At 36.8% G+C, this 23,993-nt stretch overlaps 1 protein-coding gene across 4 annotated transcripts in view; it reads left to right on the top strand.

Moving 5' to 3' along the window:
• WAC (WW domain containing adaptor with coiled-coil) overlaps window positions 1-23,993 on the top strand; it is a 79,141-nt gene that overhangs the window by 39,677 nt on the left and 15,471 nt on the right. For 2 of the 4 annotated variants that reach the window (XM_070472169.1, XM_070472170.1), the window contains exons 4-7: window positions 4,783-4,889; window positions 9,090-9,205; window positions 9,769-9,881; window positions 14,286-14,594. In XM_070472169.1, coding sequence (XP_070328270.1) covers window positions 4,783-4,889; window positions 9,090-9,205; window positions 9,769-9,881; window positions 14,286-14,594 — 645 coding nt within the window. The remainder of the gene's footprint in view (window positions 1-4,782; window positions 4,890-9,089; window positions 9,206-9,768; window positions 9,882-14,285; window positions 14,595-23,993) is intronic. The other 2 variants (XM_070472171.1, XM_070472172.1) reach the window with 1 other exon arrangement.

Here is a 23,993-nt window from a genome sequence, read left to right as displayed (position 1 = left end):
GATGGGGAAGGAGGTGGGAGGGGGGATTGGAATGGGGAACACATGTAATCCATGGCTGATTCATGTCAACGTATGGCAAAAACCACTACAATATTGTAAAGTAATTAGCCTCCAACTAATGAAAATAAATGGAAAAAAAGTCTTAATTTGGATTTTTTTTCTTTGTAACTGAATGTGTTGGGGTCCGCAGACCACCCCCCAGGCTTGGTGATTGTCTTAAGAGGAGTCACAGGACCTAGCATTCATTACCATGGCTTTGTCTTAATAACTGCGAAAGAACACAAAGTGACAGCAGCAGAGGGAAAAGGCATGTGGTGCAAAGTCTGGAGGAACCAGGTGCAGGCTTCTGAGAGCCTTGGCCCAGCAGAGAAAGACAGCACACCCTTCATTCCTCCAGCAGCGGATTGTGACGACACTGGTGAAATGTTGTGGGCTGTGGAAGCTTATTAGAGATTTGGTACCCAAGGTTTTTTATTGGATTTGGATTCTTATGTAGGCATCTCTGCCTGATTTGAACCAAAAGTCTGGATTCCCAGTAGGAAAACAGGTATTCAGCATAAACCATATCATCGGCAGAAAGGCTTAGGCACAGTGAACCACTCTTAACAGTTACTGTTGTGGGAACCTTCCTGAACAGTCAGTGTGCTAGCCAAGGACCAACTGTTCAAGCAGACTTTTCTAATAGCGATCTCAGGCTGGCATGTTAATGTCTCTGTACACAGAGCTTATCCTTCACTGACTGCTTCTTTCGATTGTGTTGTCTTAAAATGTTTATTGAAGAATTTATTGACTACTGTATTTTTTTTAAAGTTTAGGATGTTTTACATAAATACATACTGTCCAGCAAGGTACATTTAAACAAGTAGATGAAGAAACCACTAGACATCTTAAGCAGCAGTCTTGTCTTGTTGGGAAATTTTCTTCTTGTACCCCATACATTTTCCTCGGTACATATCTTTTGTTACATCATTAGCTTTATTGGGTCTCTCTCTGAGTCTGCTTCTAGCTTCCCCAGTAAGCTGTGTTCTAGTCAAGATTAAATCTTGGTTATTCCCTTTCCTCTTGCCTTGCTGTTACTCATTCAGAGCTCATAATGCTTGTTTTTTACGTTACTATATGTGAGTCCCCTACCTTTCACCTTTCTAATGGAACGGACTTCTTGCTCCACTTTTGAATTCCTAGATCTGCTGACCATTCCAATTGAGTAAGTGAAACTTCAGGTTATCTTCTGTCCTAATCCACCTTTCTTACCCATTTGGAGGCATACCTTGGGGAGATTGCCATTTTGGTTCAAGACCATTTCAGTCAAGTGAATATTGCAATAAAGTAAGATGCAAGTTTTTTATTTCCCAGTGCATTTAGAAGTTTAGTATACTATAGTCTGTTAAGTAATAGCATTATGTCTAAAAACATGTACATACCTTAATTTAAGCTCCAGTACTTTGGCCACCTAATGGAAAGACCTGACTCATTGGAAAAGACCCTGATGCTGGGAAAGATTGAAGGAAGGAGGAGAAGGGTACAGCAGAGGATGAGATGGTTAGAGCATCACTGACTTTAGTGGACATGAATTTGCATAAACTCCAGAAGGTAGTAGGGATAGAGGAGCCTGGCATGCTGCAGTCCATGGAGTTGCAAAGAGTCAGACACACCTTAGTGGCTGAACAACCACCTTAATTTTAAAATACTTTATTACTAAAAAAAAAATGTTATTTTGTGAGCCTTCAGGAATCCTAATAGTAAGGTCTTGCCTCTATGTTGATGGCTGCTGACAGATTGTGGTGGTGATTGCTGAAGGCTGGGCTGGCTGTGACGGTTTCTTTAAGACAATGCAGTTTGCTGCTTGGCTCTTTTTTCACAAATGTTTCTCTATCATACAGTGCTGGTTGATAGCATTTTACATCTTTCAAAATTGGAGTCAGTGATTTCCAAGCCTGTTGTTGCTTTTATCAATCAAATTTTTGTTATATTCTAAATCCTTTGTCATTTCAAACAACCTTCACAGCATCGTTACCAGAAGTAGCTTCACTCTTAAGAAACCTCTTTCTTTATTCATCCATGGGAAGCAGCTCCTCATCCATTCAGGTTTTGTCATGAGATGCAGCCTTTCAGCCCCATCTTCAGCTCCACTTCTAGTTGTCTTGCTATTTCCACCACATCTACAGTTCCTTCCTCCACTGAAATCTTGACAAGTCTCGGAGTCACCTGTGAGGGTTGGAATCCGCTTCTTCCATACTCCTGTTAATGCCGATATTTTGACCTCTTACCATGCATGAATCATGAATGTTCTTGATGGCATCTAGAATGATGAATTCTTTCCAGAGGGTATTTAATTTACTTTACCTAGGTCAGTCAGACTCATGTCTGTTGGCAGTTATAACTTTATGAAATATATTTCTGAAAAAGAATAGAAAGTTGAAATGACTCCTTGATCCATGGGCTTGCACAGTAGATGTTAGCAGGCATGAAAACAACATGAATCTTGTATGTTTCCATCAAGCTCTTGGGTGGGACCAGGCACATTGTCTGTGAGCCCTAGTACTTTAAGAAGAGTCTTTTTTTCTTAACAGTACATCTTAACAGTGCACTGAAAACATGTTGTAAACAGATGTGCTGTCATCCAGGCTTTGTTGTTCCATTTATAGGCAGAGAAGATTTAGCATAGTTCTTAAGGGCCCTGGGATTTTCAGGTGGTAAATGAGCATTGGCTTCAACTTCAAGTCACCAGCTGCCTTAGTTCCTGAGAGAGTCAGCCTCTTCTTTTAAGCTTTGATGCCAGGCGTTGATGCCTTCTTTCTGTGAAAGTAATAGAAGGCTGTTTCAATCTATGTTGAAAAATCTGTTGTTTAATGTAGCCACCTTTATGAATGTAAGATTTTAGCTTGATCTCCTGGGTGACTTGCTGCAATTTCTACATCAGCACTTGTGGCTTCACTTTGATGTTACAGAGGCATCTTCTTTGCTTCAGCCTCAGGAACCAACCTCTTGGCTTCAGACTTTTCTCTGCAGTTTCCTCACCTCTCTCAGCCTTCATAGAATTGAAGAGAGTGTGGGCTCTGCACTAGGCTTTGGCTTAGGGGAATGTTTTGGCTGGTATATATCTTCTTCTCTCCATGTAAACTCAAACTTTATCGACATCAGCAGCAATGCTGTTGTGCTTTCTTCTTGTGTTCACTGGAATAGCACTTCTAATTTTCCTGTGGGAACTTTCTTCCTGCATTCACATTGGCTAACTGGTGTGAGAGGCCTCATTTGCTTTCTGTCTTGGCTTTCAACCTGCCTTCCCCAGTAAGCTCAACTGTGTCTAGCTTTTCATTTAAAGTGAGAGATATGTGACTCTTACCTTTCACTTGAGCACTTAAAGGCCATTGTAGGGTTATTAACTGGCCTAATTTCAGTACTGCGTGTCTCAGGGAAGATGGCAGCCCGTGGAGAAGGGGAGACGTGGGGGAGCAGTCAGAACACACACATTTATCATTAAGGCTTGCCATGTTGTGTGGGTGGTGTTTGTGGTGTTTCAAAACAAATTCAATAGTAAATCAAAGATCACTCTCCACGGATTGCTGTAACAAAGATAATCACAGTGAACAAGTTTGAAATGTTATGAGAATTACCAAAATGTGACACAGAGACAAGAAGTGAACCAACGCTGTCAATAGCACTGATAGATGTAAGATTGACACAAACCTTCAATTTATACGAAACTCAGTATCTTTGAAGTGCAGTAAAGTAGAGCCCAATAAAACAAAGGTAGGCCTGTAGTTGTTCTTGTTGATTGAAATAGTTAATTCTTACTAAATTCTTCTCATAACCACCCTGATTCTGACTGCTAACTTTCCAGGCCACTGGACCATCTAAATTGCTCTTCCTGCTTCCAGCTTTTGTTCATTATCTTGTAGCCTCCATACCACTTGCCAGTTCATTTTTTGGGACAAGGAGTAGGTGGGAAGTTGATTTTGTAGTGGAGGTTTTTGTATTGCTAATCAAGTCTGGATTTTTAGATCTTGGCTTTTCTTAAGATAAAACTGGCATCTCTGATGGTCATGGTTCATAAAATTCTTTATTTTATGTTTACTTTAAAGCAACTAGTCCTATTGTGAGGAGATATGATGTCATTTTCATCATCTTGAAAGCAAGCACCTTCCCTGAAACTTAACTTTTTGAAAATTTTATATTGTTTTAGTTAAAATTTGTTAAAACTTTAAAGAGCAAGTGTGGAAAACTGTTTAAGAAGTTGAAAAGTAATTGCAAAAACCTACTGGATATTCAATGTATGACAAAAACCACTGCAATGATGTAAAGTAATTAGCCTCCAACTAATAAAAATAAATGGGAAAAAAAATAGTTATCAGTTATCAAACCATAAAAAAAAAAAACAAAAAAAAACCCTACTGGATAATTGAGGCTTCTCTGGTGGCTCAGATGGTAAAGAATCTACCTGCAATACAGGAAACCCAGGTTTGATCCCTGGATTGGGTAGATTCCCTAGGGAAGGGAATGGCAACCGAGTCCAATATTCTTGCCTGGAGAATTCCATGGACAGTGGGTAATTGGGTAATTGTCACTTTTGTTCTCTCATTAGTGGAACTTTTGGCCTTTTTTCTATGTATGTTGTGTCTTTCATACAACTTTTAATTTTTTTAAAAACTACAGTTTGCTGGAAATGATAAAAATTCACTTTCGCAATGATGAATTAGTGATATATCTGTAGTATGACAGAAGCCCAGTATAAACATCAGCTATGACTTACTTAAAATTCTCTTTGCTTTTTATTTATTAAAGGGACCAGTTACTCTCCCCAAGAAAATTCACACAACCACAGTGCTCTTCATAGTTCAAATTCACATTCTTCTAATCCAAGCAATAATCCAAGCAAAACTTCAGATGCAGTAAGTATATAATCGTTTGCAGTTTTGTTTTTTGAATATATTGCAAAATTTTAAAAAATCAAAGTTCTTCTTAATGCACCTGAACTAATTAGCTAGCTTTAATATTAAAATTGAGGATAGTCTGAATATGCCATCTTGATACTGTTTCATTAGCATTCTTTTGTGGAGCAAAATTTACCGTTGTGATACTTGAGATACAAAGAACTTCAGATTATGAAACTTGTGTCTTGACTTGAGCTTATATTTTTCATAATCTATAAACTTCTGTTTTTAAAATCTGTAAGTTGAGTATCTACTATATATTATATACCCTACAAGACATTTAGTGATAATAGAGGTCGTCTTGGTCCTGAAAGGCATGAAACCCAGTGAAGGATTGTAGGTTTTTCTAAAAATGAAGCAATTGTTAATGAAGTAGTTTGAACTTTTTAAAGTTAGGAATCAAATGAAAGTTCTAATACATTCATGCAGAAATAAGATTTCAACTTTTCAAGCAGATGCTAGATTTTTGATGTATAGAACTAAAAAAAATATGGAGACTGACTATAGGTCGGTAAACCATTAGATCAGTGCATGTTAAGGTCCTGGGGGAGCCCTCAAGAGGGGACTGAGCCTGGGTGAAGAGGCTGTGCTAGCCAGCAGGCTGCCTGTAGCCCACGTCGTGGAAGAGGCCTGGAATTGTGTAGCGTGGAAAGGAACAGCACCCACAAAGACACAAAAATGTGAAGAAGCACTTTGTCTGGAGAACACAGGTTTTGCTGGTGTGGAGAAATGGTAGGAGCTCAGGTTACAGAGAGAATGGGACCAGATCACACAGTATTCTCTGCTTCCCAAGGATCGTGGACTGTATGTGAAGGCAGTGGAGAGATCCTCAAGGGCCTAGTCAGGAAGTACTGTATTTGCGATTTAAAAACCATCAGAGAGCAGTGTGGAAAATCCATTACAGGAAGAATGAAAGGACAACTAACTGAAAGGCCATGGAAGTATTGGTTGAATCCAGCAGGCATTGCCTTGGTTATTCATGTGGTTATCATACCTTAAGTGGTATTGAAAACTCTTGGGGTTTATTACTTTTTGTCTCTTGCTGAATCAGTGTGATTAGTACATTTCCATAGAAAATTGGGACATCAATGGTTTTCATAAAAAGTTTTAAGTGTTAGGGTCTATTCAGGAAAACAAATCTTGCTGGTTATTTTATCACAGAGAACTTCAAACACGGAAAACAAGAAGTAGCATAGATAGTGATTATCCCTGAGGACTGGGAACAAAAGGAAGAGGTTGGGGGTTATCAGAACCTAATTGCTCAGAGGAGGAGCCCTGCACAGTTCTCTGAGGGGTATAATGAAGCTGTTTCTGATTCTGGATTGAGAGCTGGAAACTGGGATCCCCTGTGGCTGCTTTCTCCTGCCCTTCAGTCCTCCTCTAATGTCTGATATTGGCAGACTCTTAACAGAAAGCTAGCTGGCTAAATAGAATGTAATTTGCATTGTCCCAGCCTTAGCATCACAGAACACAGAAGGATGGTATTGAGATCCAGACAGCAGCTTGATAAACTTTGACAGGTGTTAATCATCACACTGTTTCTGCTGAATCATTTTCACTAAGAAATATACTCAGTATTTTACAATGAGGATCCATTTTTGTGAAAAATAGCCCCATTAATTTAACAGTCTAGCACTAACCTAATGTTCCCTTCATCACTGACAATTTAGATTTCGTATTCATATGCTGTTAGGACAGAGGCAGGCCTTGTGGACATTGTTTTGGTGAAAAAAAAAAATTCGGAAAAACGGTTTCTGATTATCTTGATTTTCAGGAAATAGATTGGCATAATGAAATCAGAGAGTGTAAATAATGGGCATCAGAAAGTTTGCAGCATCCAGATTCTTAAGGGTGTCAGGGGATTTCACTATGTGAGTGACAACAGAAGATGGATTAAATGTCATGTGTTTTTAGAATCAAGGTTCCCCTTCTGTAAATTTCAACTCTAGGTATATAATTAACCTTCAAGTGGTGGTCTTTTTCATCATCATGTACCCAGTGGGCGTGGCACTTTCTTACAAACTGAGTTTAATGTTACCTGAGAAGCTGGCTTTTGAACATTAGTAATCTGAAGATTACTTTCAAACCATGTCTTGAAATCACTTCTAATGGACATTTTTCTGAGTAGTAAAGTAAAATATAAAATCACTGTTCATTAATATTTTTGTAATGAAAGAGACGAACAGATGAATATTAGGTAGCCCAGGTTAAAAAAACACATTATTTTAACCCAGGTTAAATAAAATATCTTTTAATTATATTTGTCAGTTACACCTCAGTAAAGTGGAAAATAATACAATGGGAAAAACATTTAACACCTGCTTTTGCATATCAGCATTTAAATATTTCCATTTCTTTAAAAGGTTTCTTCCTTAACCTATTTTGGGGGATAGAAATAGGGTGGAGAAGATGAACTTCAATTACTAGTATGTGATTGTAAGCACATTTTGTTAAGTAAGATATTAACTTGTACTAACCTAGAATTTGATAGACCCATGCTCTTCAAGCTTCTGGTCTGTGAACTTTTAACTCACTGTCCTGCAGGTTGTGCCACAATGGAACTTAGTTGTCATTAAATACACTCTTTAGTTGAGCTATGGTATGTGTTTGTTTTTTAAAGCAAGACCTTTGGCTCGGGAAGCAGTGTGTTTATATATATTCTGATGCAAGCTCCTTGTCTCCTCCAGGACAGGTCACAGTTTGCATAGCCATCACTTTTGAAGAGCACTGGCTTAGACCTCTCTGTTCTACTCTGGTGTCCTCTGTCCACCTTTAGACCAAATCTCCTTCATCTCTTTAGACCAAACTAGTAATCCCATGCAATTGCCTGCCCAGCAAACCAAATCTTGCAAATACATCCATAGAGGGCTTTGTTGGCATAATAATTTAGATCTAGGGGGTGGTAGATGGTAGAGAAGAACCCTTTTGAATTTTGCCTTCTGGATTGGGTTCCTGCAGCCTGGTGAAGCCTTTTCCTGGCTAGAGTCGGGTGGAGTGTTGAGAATTGACTCTCCCCTGATCTCTAGAAGTTTGGAAGCACTGGGCTGATAACCAGCAGCTTCACAATTTTGAAACCGCCTGAGAGCAGAATCTGCAGTGTTTCTTCAGCTATGCTCAAAATTGTTACACATTTCCAAAATTGGTGTTGATTTAGTGGGAATAATAGATAGCCGGAAACCTGAGTTTTGATCTTTTCTTCTGTTACTCTTTAGTTTTGTGATGTATGGACATGTTCTCTGTGCTTGTTCCTATGTGCTAAATTCAAGTTGAATAGGCAGTGCATACGAATTCGTTTCTTGAAGTGTTCAAATTGTGTCCCTCTGCACAGTGGTGAGCAAGGAAGAAGGATGAATTCCCAAAGTATAACCCTTGCTTCATTTTAATCTCGCAGCTCCTTGGTAAACAGTTATCAATAAATTCATGTAATACTAGGATTTCTACCAGATTTCCTGGAGCCAGTGCAGGCAGTTAAACATTACATTGTTGAGATTAATTCCATGAGAAATGGGCCTTTCAGATAATTTTTAATTTCATGATAATTTTACAGTGTCTGTGAAATGACTAGCAAGAGACTGAATCTGAGAACTAAGACAGACCAGTTTTAGTTCTGGGAAAATGAGTGATGCTGCTGATCCTGTATGTTGTGTGAGACAAGTTCAGTTAATACTTGACATGTCTTGTGGATTGTGAAGCTGGAGCAAATTCATAGCTTTTAATATCCTGTGTTTATACCGAAGCTTTTTTGTGTGTGCTTTTCTCCCCCACTAAGTAACAGTGAGTACAAGCAGGTTGTTCTCTGTTACACTGATTACTGTTGTGCCTTAAAGTGTTCAGAACTGATGTGCTCTCATGCCATCAAGTCAGCCAGTTGAGACTGGATTCTCTGTGTGACTAGACTTCAGCAGTTAAAATTGTGGTAATGGGGGTTTTGTAATGCTTTTCTAAGGTATGATGTTAATTTGATACTTTATAGACTGTTCCATTGTTAGTTGAAGGTTTTCTTAGACTAAGATCTCCTAAATATACGTGCAGATGATTCCATCTCAGATGAGGGTACCTTTGTCTCAAGTCTTTCCCCTATGTGTGCTTATAAAACCATTTACATTCTTGATATATCAAGTGATTAAATTACATTAACATTTTCTAATTTTTTTTAAGCCTTATGATTCTGCAGATGACTGGTCTGAGCATATTAGCTCTTCTGGGAAAAAATACTACTACAATTGTCGAACAGAAGTTTCACAATGGGAAAAACCAAAAGAGTGGCTTGAAAGGTATTTGTGCTTAATTGAACAGTATTTCTCACTCTTGATTCTACAGGCTAACATCCTAGAGCGCTAAACATTCTAAATTTACGTTTCTTAGTGTGCTCTTCATCACTTCTCTTCTTAATTGAAATGTTGACCCACTGTCTGTGTTTTCCATATTTCTCTTAAAAAACAAACCAAAAAAACTAGGACAGATGAGCAGCTGTCCACAAGGTCCTTGTAAACAGTATGTTTAATTTTAAAACATATTGATCTACATTTATTCATCTTTTCTATAATCTGTATTAGAAATCTTTGTCTTGTAGGACAGTGTTTCCTTCATGTAGAATGTAGAATTATTGTTACTGTGTATAGTTGTGGGGTTCATGGCATGTAAATCAGTGTAATGTTGCCATCAGTGAGAAGCATTACTGCTGTTGCTGTGTCCCAGGTCCCACACCAGTTACATGACAGCACTGCCTTGTTCTTTGATGTTCAGTGTACTGTTTCCTTACACATTTGACCACAAGTGTTAAGTGTAGATTCATTGTATCTGTTGTAATTTTTATGGGTTTATCTTTCATTTTTAGAGAACAGAGACAAAAAGAAGCAAACAAGATGGCAGTTAATAGCTTCCCAAAAGATAGAGATTACAGAAGAGAGGTGATGCAAGCAACAGCCACTAGTGGGTTTGCCAGTGGAAGTAAGTATTGATTTTTTTCTTTGAACTAATGTAGTGTTGAATTCATTTCAGTAGTTTGTTTACAGATATATGTGCATAGCCACTTATAATGTAAAATAGTTAGAAACATAACAAGTTTTTTCTTTTATGCTGGATATATCCTTGTAACCTAACATTATTTTGTTTCTTGAAAAGGGAAAGAGTGTATAATATAATAGTACATAGTTGAATGAATACACCTGTGTATTCATCACTACTTAGAATGGCTATGATGCCACTGAGTTGGTTAAAAAGTAAAATTTCATGTTGTGGATTGACTTCTTGAAACAGGAGCCGCCACAACATCTCCCTCCCCCCATTTAAACTGGACACTGCAAACCTTCCTGGATTTCAATCTAATAATTAAATCAAAGGTACACAGATAGTGACATGAAATACCTGTTTTTGTGTTGGCAATGAGAAACTTGTTTATCCTTGTATTTGGAAATGGTTTCATAATGATCATAGATCTGTGTGTTATCTCGGTACTGTGGGCATATCTTCATGTTCTCTTAAGGTCAGATTTTGTCCAAGTTGGATAATATGGGTAACATAAATTTATTTTTTTAATTCAAATAAAGTTTGAATTTAAAGATTTTTACCACATATGTTCTATTCCCAGTGACTTGTCTTGCCCAGAATAAAATTTAAATGCCACATAGAATTCTTAGGCTCTTTATCAAGTTTTGAGAATTTTAAGATGTGTTTTGGAAATTCTTAGACGTAAGCATATTTGAGTTCTCATTCTGTAACTCGAAAAAGTAGGGATATATTTGGTCCCAATAAAGGATATTGAACTTTTGATGGGAAAAGTTATTTAAGGTGAAACAGATAATAAAGTTCTGTAGGGCTGAATGTTTAAAATGTGTTTCTGGAAACATTAAATTTTTATATTAAATTGTACTTTATTTTTAGAAAATAAAAATGGTTTAAGGTACTCTAGTTAATAAATTTAAGAATATTGTATTTTGAGACAGAAGACTTTGGTTGTAGTCTCATTTTAATTAAGTAACTGACTTTTGGTGAGTAACTAAAAATGAGTGGCTTTTCCTTCCAGCTTAAAAAAATACATAGTGCCCAGCTTGTGGTCCTCTTGAACCAACTATGGGTATCCAGCAAGAGTGGCTAGTTGGATGTAAGGATAACATATTTTAGTTATTGGGGCAGGCCTCTCCACATAAGAGGCTGGTGGTTCCCAGAGAGGAAAAGATTGCCATCTAGTGTGTGTGTGTTCCTTCCAAAATAACTTAGGCCCTTATCCTCCCTCTCTTGCGGGTAATTAGAGATCTGATAGAAATGTTGACAGAAGTGAAAATACAAGTTTTGTCTGCTTAAAAAATATCTTTAAGAAAATAAAACTATAGTTGTATTTTTAAATTACCTCTGTGTAGCTTTTACTTTCAGAAGTGAAGTCAGATTTTCTTCTTTATGATTTCAGAACTTAGACAATGTTTGTTACTAAAAATGAAGGAGGGAAAATATTTTAATCTCATGATTCAGGAATACTTGGGGACATAAACTTTTTTCTAGCTGCATATAATAAAATAAAACATGTGTATGTATTTTATATCAAAATCAGATTATGTTACTGTTCTTAACCTTCTGTTCAATAATGTTTCAAGGATATAGGACTTCCTAGGTGATCCAGTGGTTAAGACTCGTGCTTCCACTGCAGGGAGTTGGGGGTTTGATCGCTGGTTGAGGAACTGTGATTGTGCATGACTTAAGGCACTGCCCCCCAAAAAAATTTTTTTCCCCCAAACCTACGTTTGCTTGTCATTTTATAATTTAACATATATTATGTTGACTATATGCTGTTCCCTTTTTTGAACATGCTCATGTTCGGTGGATAATCCTCTATCTGTGGAGACTGGCGTGGTTTTTAGCTTTTTCCTACAGTAAACAGCGCTGCTATTCCTGTTTGTCCACTTACCCGATTACTTCCTTAGTTAAATTCCTAGAAGTGTAGAGGAAAGTGGGCCTGTGTTTGTTGAAATGTAGTCATATATTATACTTGCTGAGTTTTAAGGAATGTTTGAGAAAGGGCTTTTGCTGTACTGCTGCTGCTACTTTTTTTTTTTTTTAAATTGGTCAACTGACTACCTGGTTGAGAGTAATAGTTACTAAGCCTTTGAAGTACTTAACTTTGTCTACCAAAAACTGCTGGGAGAGTTTCCCCTGTGTCTGGTACAGTGGTATGCATGTCAGGTAGCACTTAAAGCTTTGTTCTTCCTCACAGCCCACTAAAGAGGTGTGGAGCAGGGAGCAGGAAGGATTGGGAACACTTTACATCTAAAGAGAAAGGTAGAAGAAAGGATTTTTAAGAGCGGTTTTGGGTTTTTTGGCAGTGTTGGAAATAATCCACAATTTGACACTGAAGTTGTATGGGTGAAATTTTAAATTTGATATCACTGCTGCTGTAATTGCACTGATGTGGTTGTATTGTGTTTTGTTTGTTTTTTTAATCTTTAATCTGTGTAGAGTGATTGCTCTGTGGTTAGAGAAACTTTAACTTGGTGTTCTTCAACAGTGACACTACTGACATTCTGGGTCAGGTCATTCTTGGTAGATTCTGTGCTCTATTGTAGAATGTAGAGCTTGTTCCCACCTCCACAAATAAGATCCCAGTGGCACCCCTCTCCTTGCCACAGTCGTGACAACCAGAAGTGTCTCCAGACACTTGCTTAGTGTTCTTGTTGTGGGGATGTGCAGATCAAGTCACTTTAACCGTGTTTAGTCTTGAGTTGTGAGGAATAGAACGCTGTTGGGACCATAGCATTCTCATTTGCTGTGCTGCTGCTGCTGTGTCTGCCCCACCCCCTGCCCCCCAAAGTTTACACATGGGAGAAGTATCTTTAATTTTCATATGAATACTTGATAGATTTTGGCTGTAATCATACAGAACATTAAAGGGCATTTCCTTCATGAGGAAAGTGACAAGGTTGATGGGAATTGGGCATGTTTTTTTTTTTTTTTTTTTTAACTGTTAAACCTGTCTCTGAAAGCTTGTGGGTAGTATTCTTTTCAGGAAGAAACTCTAAAATAAACTTTTAATTTGTATGTGCACTCAAGTTGATAGTTTACTGATAAGTTAATATCATGGAGCAGATGTTTGTAATCTGCTGTGGCAGCTCAAGTCTGTTTATTTTTCTGGTACAATAATAAATGCATCTGTTGTAACCCTGATTTTCATTAATTAAGTCTTCAAGTAAGAAGACCTTGTTTTGATAATGATAAGTTTTTTTTTTTTCTTTTGACAGTATCCAGTACTATACCTAACCTTTTGTTTGGCTATAATGTTAGAAGGTGTACATTGCCAACTTGAAAACTGACTTGTAGTTAAAGCATACTTCCTTCTTTGTGCTCTTGTGGCCTCTAGACTTGGAGGAACCATGAGTTGGAAAAAAATGACACTGCATTCAACAGGGAGGGCATCCTTTGGTAATCACGTGCTTGAATCTTAAGATGTTTTTCTACATGGAAGTTGCTTTAATCCTTTAGTTACTGGGGAGACTATTGTAATTTAGGCTGGAGAAATTTTTATAAATATAAATTTTCTTTAACTGTGATTGTTCAGATTTTCCTTCTTTTGTACTTATTTTGTGGAAGCAAAAGTACTTTTAAAATTTAAAAAGTACTTTTTAAAATTTATTTTTGTGGCTTTAAGTTGGAAGAGGATCTGTTTTTAACATATCCAAGTATATTTTTCTGACTTTGCTGCAGATGTAGGGCTTCTATTTTCAGATAGCATTATCTATAACTTGATTTTAACTAACTCTGGTATTAGCATTTTAAAAATGAGTTGACTTACTTAATGCAGCGTTCTTCATAAATTCAGCCATCCCTAAATGAGGTTAAGCCCTAGTACCAACAACTTTAGAGCCCACTAGTTAGCTGCTTCAGTATTCAGAAAAATCAGGCTAACAAAGTAATAATTCTTTGCAGTTGAATCACTGTGGATGATACAGTCAATTATTAGAGCCAAGATCCATATTTTAAAAGAATGGATCATTTGCTTTTTCTGTTTTAAAAAATTTTTTTTAAATTTGAATAAAATGTTATAAATCCATATATTGATCTTTTTAAAAAATGTTCTGTTTGAACTATGGTGTGGTTCTAAAGAATCCCCCAAAACAAGTAGCCCACTTGAAATCTGAGTATAGAGTTAATATTTATAGTTGATCTGAAATTCCTCTTCCAGTATTTGGATGTTTGTATGCTAGTGGTAAAACTGCAGACACTAACTGGGCTTGCAGTTTTATAGAAAAGATGTAAATACAAGTATGTTGCTAAATTAGCTGATGTTAAAGACAGGATTCTAACGTAATCTTTTTTCTTCCCCCTTCCGTCATTCCAACATCTCTTTTTCCGAACTCTGAACTAAAGTGGAAGACAAGCATTCCAGTGATGCCAGTAGTTTGCTCCCACAGAATATTTTGTCTCAGACAAGCAGACACAATGACAGAGACTACAGACTGCCAAGAGCAGAGACTCACAGTAGTTCTACGCCAGTACAGCACCCCATCAAACCAGTGGTTCATCCAACTGCTACCCCAAGCACTGTTCCTTCTAGTCCATTTACGCTACAGTCTGATCACCAGCCAAAGAAATCATTTGATGCTAATGGAGCATCTACTTTATCAAAACTGCCTACACCCACATCTTCTGTCCCTGCTCAGAGAACAGAAAGAAAAGGTATGCCGTTGTTACTAGATGCTGCACGTTGAACTGTAGTGTGAGTTTCTGAGTATATGACATGATTTCCATTAGCTTCAGTGAGACTCTGAATTATAAATTCGTTTAAAGTCTTCTAGAATGTTACTGCATAGATTAGATCTTGCGTTAGCTGTAATTAGTGTTTTTCTCTTCATTTTTAATTATGGAGCCTCAGAACTGGTTTTGCGTTTACCACTTTGAAGTCAAGTGCTTAATTTATAACAGTAATGGATAAAACAATTTATTAAAGCTAAATGAGTGTCCCATCACACTTGTATACAAGTAATTTTGGGTGTTTTGTGATAATTGTCTTCATGATTTAGTCAAGAAATTGTCTCAATTTTCACTTAAAATTTAATACGAATAGAGACATTTTAAAACTTGTCATTGCCACGTAACATGCAACTATTGGTTTCAGTTTGTGAATTAGACAGCTGATTTATGGGCCATAAGATAAGGAGTCTTATGTCTGAACTAGGACATAGTTGAAAGACTAGAGGTTAAAATTTGCAACCCGCATTCCAGCTCTGTGCTAATAACCATAGAATGTTCAAAAAAATTAGAAAAAAATTGGGAGATGATGGATAATGGAAAACATGGTGATGGGATAAGCATATTTGCATAGACCAGTCACAGTCCCAGACTTAACACTTTTATGAAACTAAGGAAATTTAAAGGCATTAAGTAAACAGAAGTATGAGTAAACTCATTAGCAGATTAGCATCAGTTAACTGTTGAGGAATTTTTCTTTCTTTTGGGTTTAGGAGATGTGACATGGACCTATTGAGTGTTTACTGTAATGTCTGGCCCACTGTTTCACACTGACTTAATTTGTTGACAAAGCATTTAAGTATTTGGGTTTCTTGTGTTTCTAGTTTCCTCTCCTTTTATGTATGTTGTTGGAATTTCCCCTGTAGCAGTTTTTACACATTGTTAAACCATGCTTTATCATATAGTGCATAGTACATAAACAGGGTATTCCAAATGTTGTCAAATTCCCCAAAGATGGTGTATCAGAATTCATTGTACAAGTTATATTTGCCCTGATGCAGAACTAAATTTCCAAAAGAGAATTTCTTAGAAAGTCTGATTTAATGCATTAATTGTTAGTAGTACTTTCTAAAGGAAGTTTAGCTTTCCAGTTGTGTCAGTTTTATTTTGGTTACAGAACATTTTCTTTTTAAAAGCCTTTGTCAGTTTGAAAAATAAAATCCTTTGGCCTTAAAAAAGATCTTTGGTATTTATCTCATTTTACCTCTTGTTCATTTAACAGTCTTTTTTTTACACTCTTACCTTCATCTTGGAATTTTTCTTCCCTGACTTCTAGAACACTGCTGGCTCTTTAATGTCTCCACTCTTCTCTTCTTGCTCCTTGAATATCAATAGAGTTTAGTCTCTTACTGTGTTGTTTTTCTTTTTTCTTCCCCCCAACCTGTTCTCATTTGCTGGGTGGCAATTCTTATGACTGCTTTGTCTACATAAGTGACTCCCAAATCTTTATTTCTAACTCACACACATCTGCTTCCTTATCTAAGTAGTTGGTATCCAGAAGTTAATGTGTACCAAATGCCTCCCTTTCCCCTAATTTGTAGGTTCTCAGCGATAACACTATCCTCCCAGCTACTCCGTGTTCTTTGACATTCTTGCCCTTCTACCCCTGCCCATCCATCAGCAACTCTTGGATTATTCCAGATTTTATTTGTATATGTCCTTCCTCTTGCTACTGTCACTGCCATGAGACTCAGATCATGGATCTTGAAATAACCTCTGATAATTGCTGTGCTTCCTTCTACTCAGTCTCTGCATTTACCAGTGACATCATTATACTGTGTGGTGTTCTCTCTTGGCTTAAAATTTTCTAGTGGTTTATCCAAAGGATCAAAGTTTATACTTCCCAATAAGACAACAGCAAGTCCTTGACAGTCTGATTGCAGTCTGTCTTAACTAGCTTGATCTCCAGTATTTTATTCTTACATTCGCTATATAATTCATCTGCTAAAAACTTGTACTACTTTTTAGATCATGTTATGCTCTTTCATGGTTTGACCCTTTGCTGAAAAGGATATATTCTTTCCTCCATTCCCATTCTGTTGGACTCAGTACTCTTTTTTTTTTTTTTCAGAGCCAGCTATGGTGTCCTTCTGTTCTCAGTGTCAGCTAACCTCTCAAACACTTTTCTTTTGATCTGTTAATTGCACTTACCACTTTATTATTTTAGTTACTCCAATTAGACGGTCCTATGTAGAGTTAGACATTATGATTTATTGCTTTTTGTACTTTTTTCACTCTCTGCCCTCCTTCAAAGCTTCAAGCACCATTCCTGAGAAACTTAACATAATAAAAAGTAAACTGTATACCTAGTTTGGTGCTAAATGTTTTGTATACCTTTTATTCTTTAAAACAACATTGTGAGGAAAAGAATTGTCTGTTAGATATGAAAAGCCTGAACATTGCTAAGTCTAAACGTACGGTGTAAGATGCGGTTTCTCTAAAATCCATGTTCTTTCCATAAAATTGTATGTCATGAAAGAGATCACAAAATCAATTCATGTTTAAATTCCACAGAGTGTCTTTGCTGATCACAAACTTAATGTGAGACTTTTACATATAATTTTAAGCTTCTAGGAAACAACCTGATTACCTTGAAATTGCCTGTGTGTATAAGGAAAATAGTACTAACTTCCAAGTATTTCCCCTTGCATGTGAATTGAAACAGTATTATTCCCTTAAATAAATTGTGTAACAATTTGGATCTTTTCAGATTGTTTTCCAGTTAGTCTAAATTTGTAAAAAGGTCCAATAATATGAAATATATTTTTTTCCCCTCAATGGAGACATCTGTGTTATTTCAGTTAAGCTTCCTGTTGATTCTTCTCATCAGCATAGTGATTTCCTTGTTTGGATTTTCCTTAATAAATAATTAAGAGGTTGATGGTTCATATAGATGGGTCTTGGTCTTAAGTGCTGATAGTGTAGCTAAGCTGTATTTTAAGGTTGTCAGCAATAGAATGCTCTAATAAAGAATACAAGAGCAGGATGTCTGTCCTGACCACTTCTATATCCCTAGAATAGCCAGTTGGTATTTGTGATATGTGAATAAATAACTGTAAGAATGGTAATGTGCTGTTGAGGGCTGGGGAAGCACCTGCCTTGGTCATGGTTTAAAAATGTATTTGGAGAAGAAGTGTTACATATGTTGTGATCTAATTAAATAAACCAGAAATAGATTTAGGTGTCTGTAATGCCCGTGTCTCCAGTGTTCTTGCCTGGAGAATCCCAGGGACGGGGGAGCCTGGTGGGCTGCCGTCTATGGGGTCGCACAGAGTCGGACACAACTGAAGCTACTTAGCAGCCGCAGCAGCAGCAATGCCAGTGTATCTTCCATTAAAAAGAACGTAAGACAGATCAGTCTGTGCTTGCTTGAGGGATAGAAGTGTGGAGGAGCTGTGAAGCTGTTTGGTTTTGCAGAGAATAATAATTCTAGTGTTAGGTAGGGTGAAACAAGGGTGTCAGGTTACCTCCTTACAAAGGTTTATATCTTTGTTACAGAAACATTTGAACATCTGTTGGCAAGATTACTGTATTGGACAACAAAGTACAGAGAAACTCTGTGCTAAAAAAATGATGCAGTTGAATTTTTACAGATTGGTAGCCTGTTGACTATCCTAAACTGGTCCTGACTCCACTCTCCTTTCCAGATTTGTGAAATGACAAAATAGGCAGGAGACATGTGTCCTTATTTTTTGATTTGGCCAAACAAGTGCCAAAGTCAGAAGAGATTAAAATTTGTTATTTAATAATTTTGAGTTATAGTTTATTAATGTAAGTAAGTTTGAAAAGTAAATAGTAGTTGCAGAAGCAGACCTAATCAGTGGCCTTCAGTAATTTCTCAGAAAATTTAACATGTCTAAAGAGTTAGTCAGTGCTGGTTCTGTAGTCTTGTGGCTCAGCTGGTAAAGAATCTTCCTGCAATGCGAGAGACCTGGGTTCGATCTCTGGGTTGGGAAGATCCCCTGGAAAAGGGAGAGGCTCCCCACTCCCATATTCTGGCCTAGAGAATTCCATGGATTGTATAGTCCATGGGGTCGTGAAGTGTCAGACATGACTGAGCGACTTTCACTTTCTGTAGTCTTAATCTAATGAGAAAGGGATTAGTCATTCTTAATATGAGGTATAAGTTAGTCACGTAAACTTCCTTTTTGTGTTCGATGACGTTTGTAGACTGGGTGAAATTAAAATGAACTCAAAGACTTCCCAGTGTATATTAAAGCAGTAAGCCCACAGAGGAGGTCATAACTGGTTTTAAGTGGGCCACCATTCAGCCCTTCCTTGATTTGCTTTAAACTGTTTTTAGGATTACTAAATATTCATGTAAAATTAGACCAATTGGCTGTAGAGGTACTCAGATATTTGAATAACTGGGGACCTTAACGGGGAGAGGGTGGTTAATCTGATTTAGTCAGTGAGTTTACTAAAATTAATGTTAGTAAAGATGGCATTTTGAATAGTGGGGCAGAGGGAACACTGGTGGTGAAAGAATATTAGAAAATATTTGTTTATAACTTGAGAGTCAAGGAAGATCTTTTAAATCAGACTCAAAACACATTTGTCTTAAAACGTTCATAAAACTTCTCTGTGACAGAGATACAAGAAACAAAGGTTGAAAAGCAAATACCAAATTAGTAGAAAATATTTGGAACATACTTAAAACACAGTACGTTAAGGATACATTGAGAGTTCATCAAAGCAGTGTGAAAAAAACAATCCAGTAGAAAAATGAGCAAAGGCTATGAACCAGCAATTACAGAAGAGGAATTTTAAATTGCCTGTCTTGCTTTAGAATAGGTAGAGAAATTTACTCAAAATGGGACAAAGGCCTTAACTTAGGAGATAAAAACTATAAAACTCTTAGAAGAAAACAAGGTAAAGTCTTTATGACACTGGATTTGGTGCTGATATCTTGGATATGACAGTGAAGAAGTGAAGTCGCTCAGTCATGCCTGACTCTTTGACTCCATGGACTGTAGCCTACCAGGCTCCTCCATCTATGGGATTTTCCAGGCAAGAATACTGGAGTGAGTTGCTATTTCCTTCTCCAGTGACACCGAAAGCACTGGCAACCGAAGGAAAAAAAAATTGGTAAATTGGACTTCATCAAAATTAAAAACTGTGCCTCAAAGGATGCTCTAGAGTGAAAAGACCACCCATGGAGTGGGAGGAAACATTTGTTAAGTTACATCTGGTCAGGGGTTAATATCCTGAATATACAGTTGTATGACTCAAGGAGAAAGTGGTTCAGAAAGCCTGGTTCAGAAATGGGCAAATGAGTTCCAAAGACATTTTTCCAGAGAACATAATCTAATGACCAGTAAGCACATAATAAAATGGTGTTCAGCATCATTAGTCAATAGTGAAAGCAAATCAGACCACAGTGAAATATCCCTCTATACACATTGAAACACAGCCACTGTGGCTTACAGTTTGGCAGTTCCTCAACGGGTGAAACATGAAATTACGATAGGATCGTCCAGTGATTCTTGCTTAAGTGTAATCAGAAGAATTGAAAGCCACGGAATCAAATGGATATTTATACACCAAGGATCGAGACAGCGCTGTTCACAATAGCTGAATGGTGGAAACAATCCTAGGGTAAATAAAATGTGATATATATATTTACATGCAGTATTACTCAGCCTTAGAAAGTAGCAAGATTGTGATACACACTGCAGCACGGCTACACACTGCAACACGCATGAACTTTAAAAACCTTATGCTCAGTGACACAAAAGGACAACTACTGTGTTCCAGTTCTATGAGGCAGCCCAAATGGACAAATTCATGAACAGAAACTAGAGCTGTGCCTCCTTAGGGTTTGTGAGATGGGGAGCTATTATTTAATTGGGTAGAGCATTTGTTTGGAAAGATGAAAAGGTTCTGCAGGTGAATTATGATGGTTGTGTGTCAGTGTGATACACTTAATGCTACTGGATTGTAAACCCAGAAATGGTTAAAATGATTAATTGTATGTTGTATATTTTATCAGCATGAAAGTTCAAGAGAAAGATTACTGATTCAGTATTGGAAATTAAAATGACTTTTTTTTCACTCTTTAAGATTAATGACAGTTGGTAAAAGTGTGTAAGATGGTTATTATGGAGGTCACTTAAGTAAAATCTGTTAAGCTTTAAAGTAGGTTTATCCTTTGTATTATCAATGATTTTCCTGATTGAATTAAAAAAACCAAGTTGCAAAAGCATAAATGTTATAAAATATCAATACCATACTTATTTTTATGTACATTTTAAATGCCTAGAAAAGTTATGGACAGACATAAGATTTAAAATTATGAATTATAAAATAAAGGAAGTCACAGGTTATATACCAGGTGTTGTCACCTAGCTATTCCATGGTTTTTTTTTCACTTGTACACTTTTCCCCCCTTATTTCTCCATGTTGTACCCCTCTGTGTCACCTCTCCTACACAGTGGAGCATGCAGGCTGCCCTGATTGTCAGTTGTTTGAGCTTTGTTCCTATGTCCTGTTCAGTATTATTGCAGCAACTGTCAGAACATTGTAGGAAATCGTTTAGTAATATAGTCAGTACCTTTTATTCTTTAAGTGCAGTATCTCTTTAGACCTTTTTGCATATTGAGAAGGAGTTACTTGGCATACTGGAAAAATATAGGTCAGAAAATTTTGACTTTAGTATATGCTGTCTTGAGTATTTTGAAAGGGTATCTATAATTAGAAGAGGTGAGTGGGTACTACTTAAGGCTTGAAAAGTTAGGTTATGATAACGTTTCTATGTGAATGGTCTAGTGTTTGGTAAATTGCTCCCTCTACTGGTAAAAATTGGAAATATAAATGAATCTAAATGATTAATTCATAAAGAGACAAAAAAGTTTTCTCAGAGCTAATATATCCAATTTAAAATCAAAGGGTAACATACTTATTCCATGGCTTATATTAAAGACTTGGTTAGAGAATTACAAATGATTGATCAGTTAGGAAAGTAACTTAGTTCATTTTAAATTTAAAATATGGTAGGACGACACTGCTACATTTCCTTAAAAAAGGCACAATAAAAATGCTGGAGCTAAAATTAGATACCATTGCTTTGCCAACAACTGAAAAAAATAGGTTTAAAGCAACCTACGAAATTAATGCTTGGAGAAGTTGCAAAGGTTCTGGTTTAAAGAATAGACTAGAGGCTGACGTTACAAAGCGGAAGCTTTTGAAGTGGGTTTGGGATGTAAAACGCTGCACTGATTTTTTTACTTAAAGTCACTATTTGTATTTTCTAAGATTCAGATTTTTTGAATTAAGTCTAAATAATATTTGTTTCTAAGATTATACACTATTACTTGGCTTTATGAAAAATAACATAAAGCAAGCTGGTCATTGTCTGCTTTATCAGTTGTTTTGGAGATCTTAGGCTTTTCTCCCCCACTTTAAGGTTTGAACCTAGAGGTTAAGGAAGAGGACCATATACACATACACCTGCCCTTGCTGAGTCTGGCATCAGTCAAGAAACATGTGATGTTGCCATTTTGGTGCTGGATCGTGTTTTGCTACCAGAGCTACAGAGATAAATACAACAAACTTCTTTTCCTGAAAGAGTTCATTTTCTGATAAAAGGGAGAGATAATAAGCTACCTAATAGAAGATGCTGAGGAATACCTGTGCTAGGGCATTCTGGACGTAGAGGAGCAACACCCAGCCAGTAGCTTTCTTCTGTATTTTAGTGATAAGACTGCCTTTCCGGGTAGCATTTTATGTTTTCATGATCACATGTGATCTCTTGTTCTCAATTATACTTCTAGATTGAGGCAAGTGATATTAAAAATGTTAAAGATGTGTTTTGGGAGGGCATATAGGTGTGTCTTTTAGGAAGAGTAGGGTGACTAGAGCTGTTTAAAAAAGTGTGAACATATAGCATGCTGGAAAATAGCATGCTGAAGACCTACCTAGAAAAAGCATTTTAGCTTTCCTGTCTTTGATCATGCCCTTTCTTCATCATTTCTTCATGTTTGTGCAAAATTTTGTTTTGATTTTTTGTTTCCTTTTGTTTTAAAGTTAAATATCTTTCTTTTTCATAACCAGCAAGGTGTGCCAGATTCACCCATAGAACTCTTGCAGGTTTACCATACTCTTGGATTCCCCCACCCTGGTTCTGTTCTTTAGAACTGGGGTGGAGCTCTTATATCTTTTTTTGTTTTTAAACTTCATGAGTAATTCTGCTAAAGTCATTCTCAAACCTTTGAAAAAGAATTTCTGGCCTTAAGAAATGTTACATGCTGGAGGTTCCTATAAATAGTGAGTGGTGTCAACTGGTTTCCATACTGTTCATCAATAATCTCTTAAAAACTGTGAAAGACATGTATCCATAGGATAAATAAACATTTATTTACATTGTTACATTATCTCTGTGGTAGTGATACGTATTAGTTTTCTGTTTTGAAGTGTTCTTCTTTTCCTGGAATGAGGAATAACACTGAAGAACTTTTGAGCCTCTTGTTAGTTTTTCCAGTCTGGATTTAGCAGCACTGAAACAAATTTGGAAACAACACCTTCTCCAACTCCTGTCCTCGAAGGCAGAAGAAAACCTAAGTAAAAGCAACAAAAGGGTCATTTCAGAGGGATATAAGTACTGACTTAATTGTTGATAAAGGAAGTAAAAATAGAACTTGTTTCATTCGAAACATCATTAAGATATTTAAAGTGTTTATTCCTTAAGCTGAATTTAAGATATGATGATCTGGAGAAAACTGCTGCTATTGTCTAGAATTGCTTCATGAAATGTAGTAACTTTTCACAAGGAAGATCTTATTTCCTTCAAGTTTCTTTGTACTTATGATTCCAAACAAATGTTTGAAAGCAAGGCTGAACATGGTCAGCAGTCTGCTAAGACTTACAGACCCTCCTTTAAAATGTGTGCTTTGTAAAATGAAAGTATCTGTCTTATAAAAGATGTGAAGACCGAAATGGATCATAAGAGATCAGCACATACATGAAATGTAGTAAAAGCAGCTCTGAGTCTGTATTTTATTTTATTTTTTCCTTTTTTTTTTTCCATTTATTTTTATTAGTTGGAGGCTAATTACTTTACAACATTGCAGTGGTTTTTGTCATATATTGAAATGAATTAGCCATGGAGTTACATGTATTCCCCATCCCGGTCCCCCCTCCCACCTCCCTCTCCACCCGATCCCTCTGGGTCTTCCCAGTGCACCAGGCCCGAGCACTTGTCTGAGTCTGTATTTTAGAGAGCTATTGTCCCTAGTTCTTTTGACCATTATAGCAGTATTGTTAAAAGGCTGCTAAAGGAGGTTTGGTTTTTTCTTATTTTGCAATAAGCTTGCTGTTAATTCCCAGCTT

The sequence above is a fragment of the Odocoileus virginianus genome, chromosome 9 (assembly GCF_023699985.2).
Source record: "Odocoileus virginianus isolate 20LAN1187 ecotype Illinois chromosome 9, Ovbor_1.2, whole genome shotgun sequence".
NCBI lineage: Eukaryota > Metazoa > Chordata > Mammalia > Artiodactyla > Cervidae > Odocoileus > Odocoileus virginianus.
This window is presented reverse-complemented; position numbering and strand designations above follow the sequence as displayed.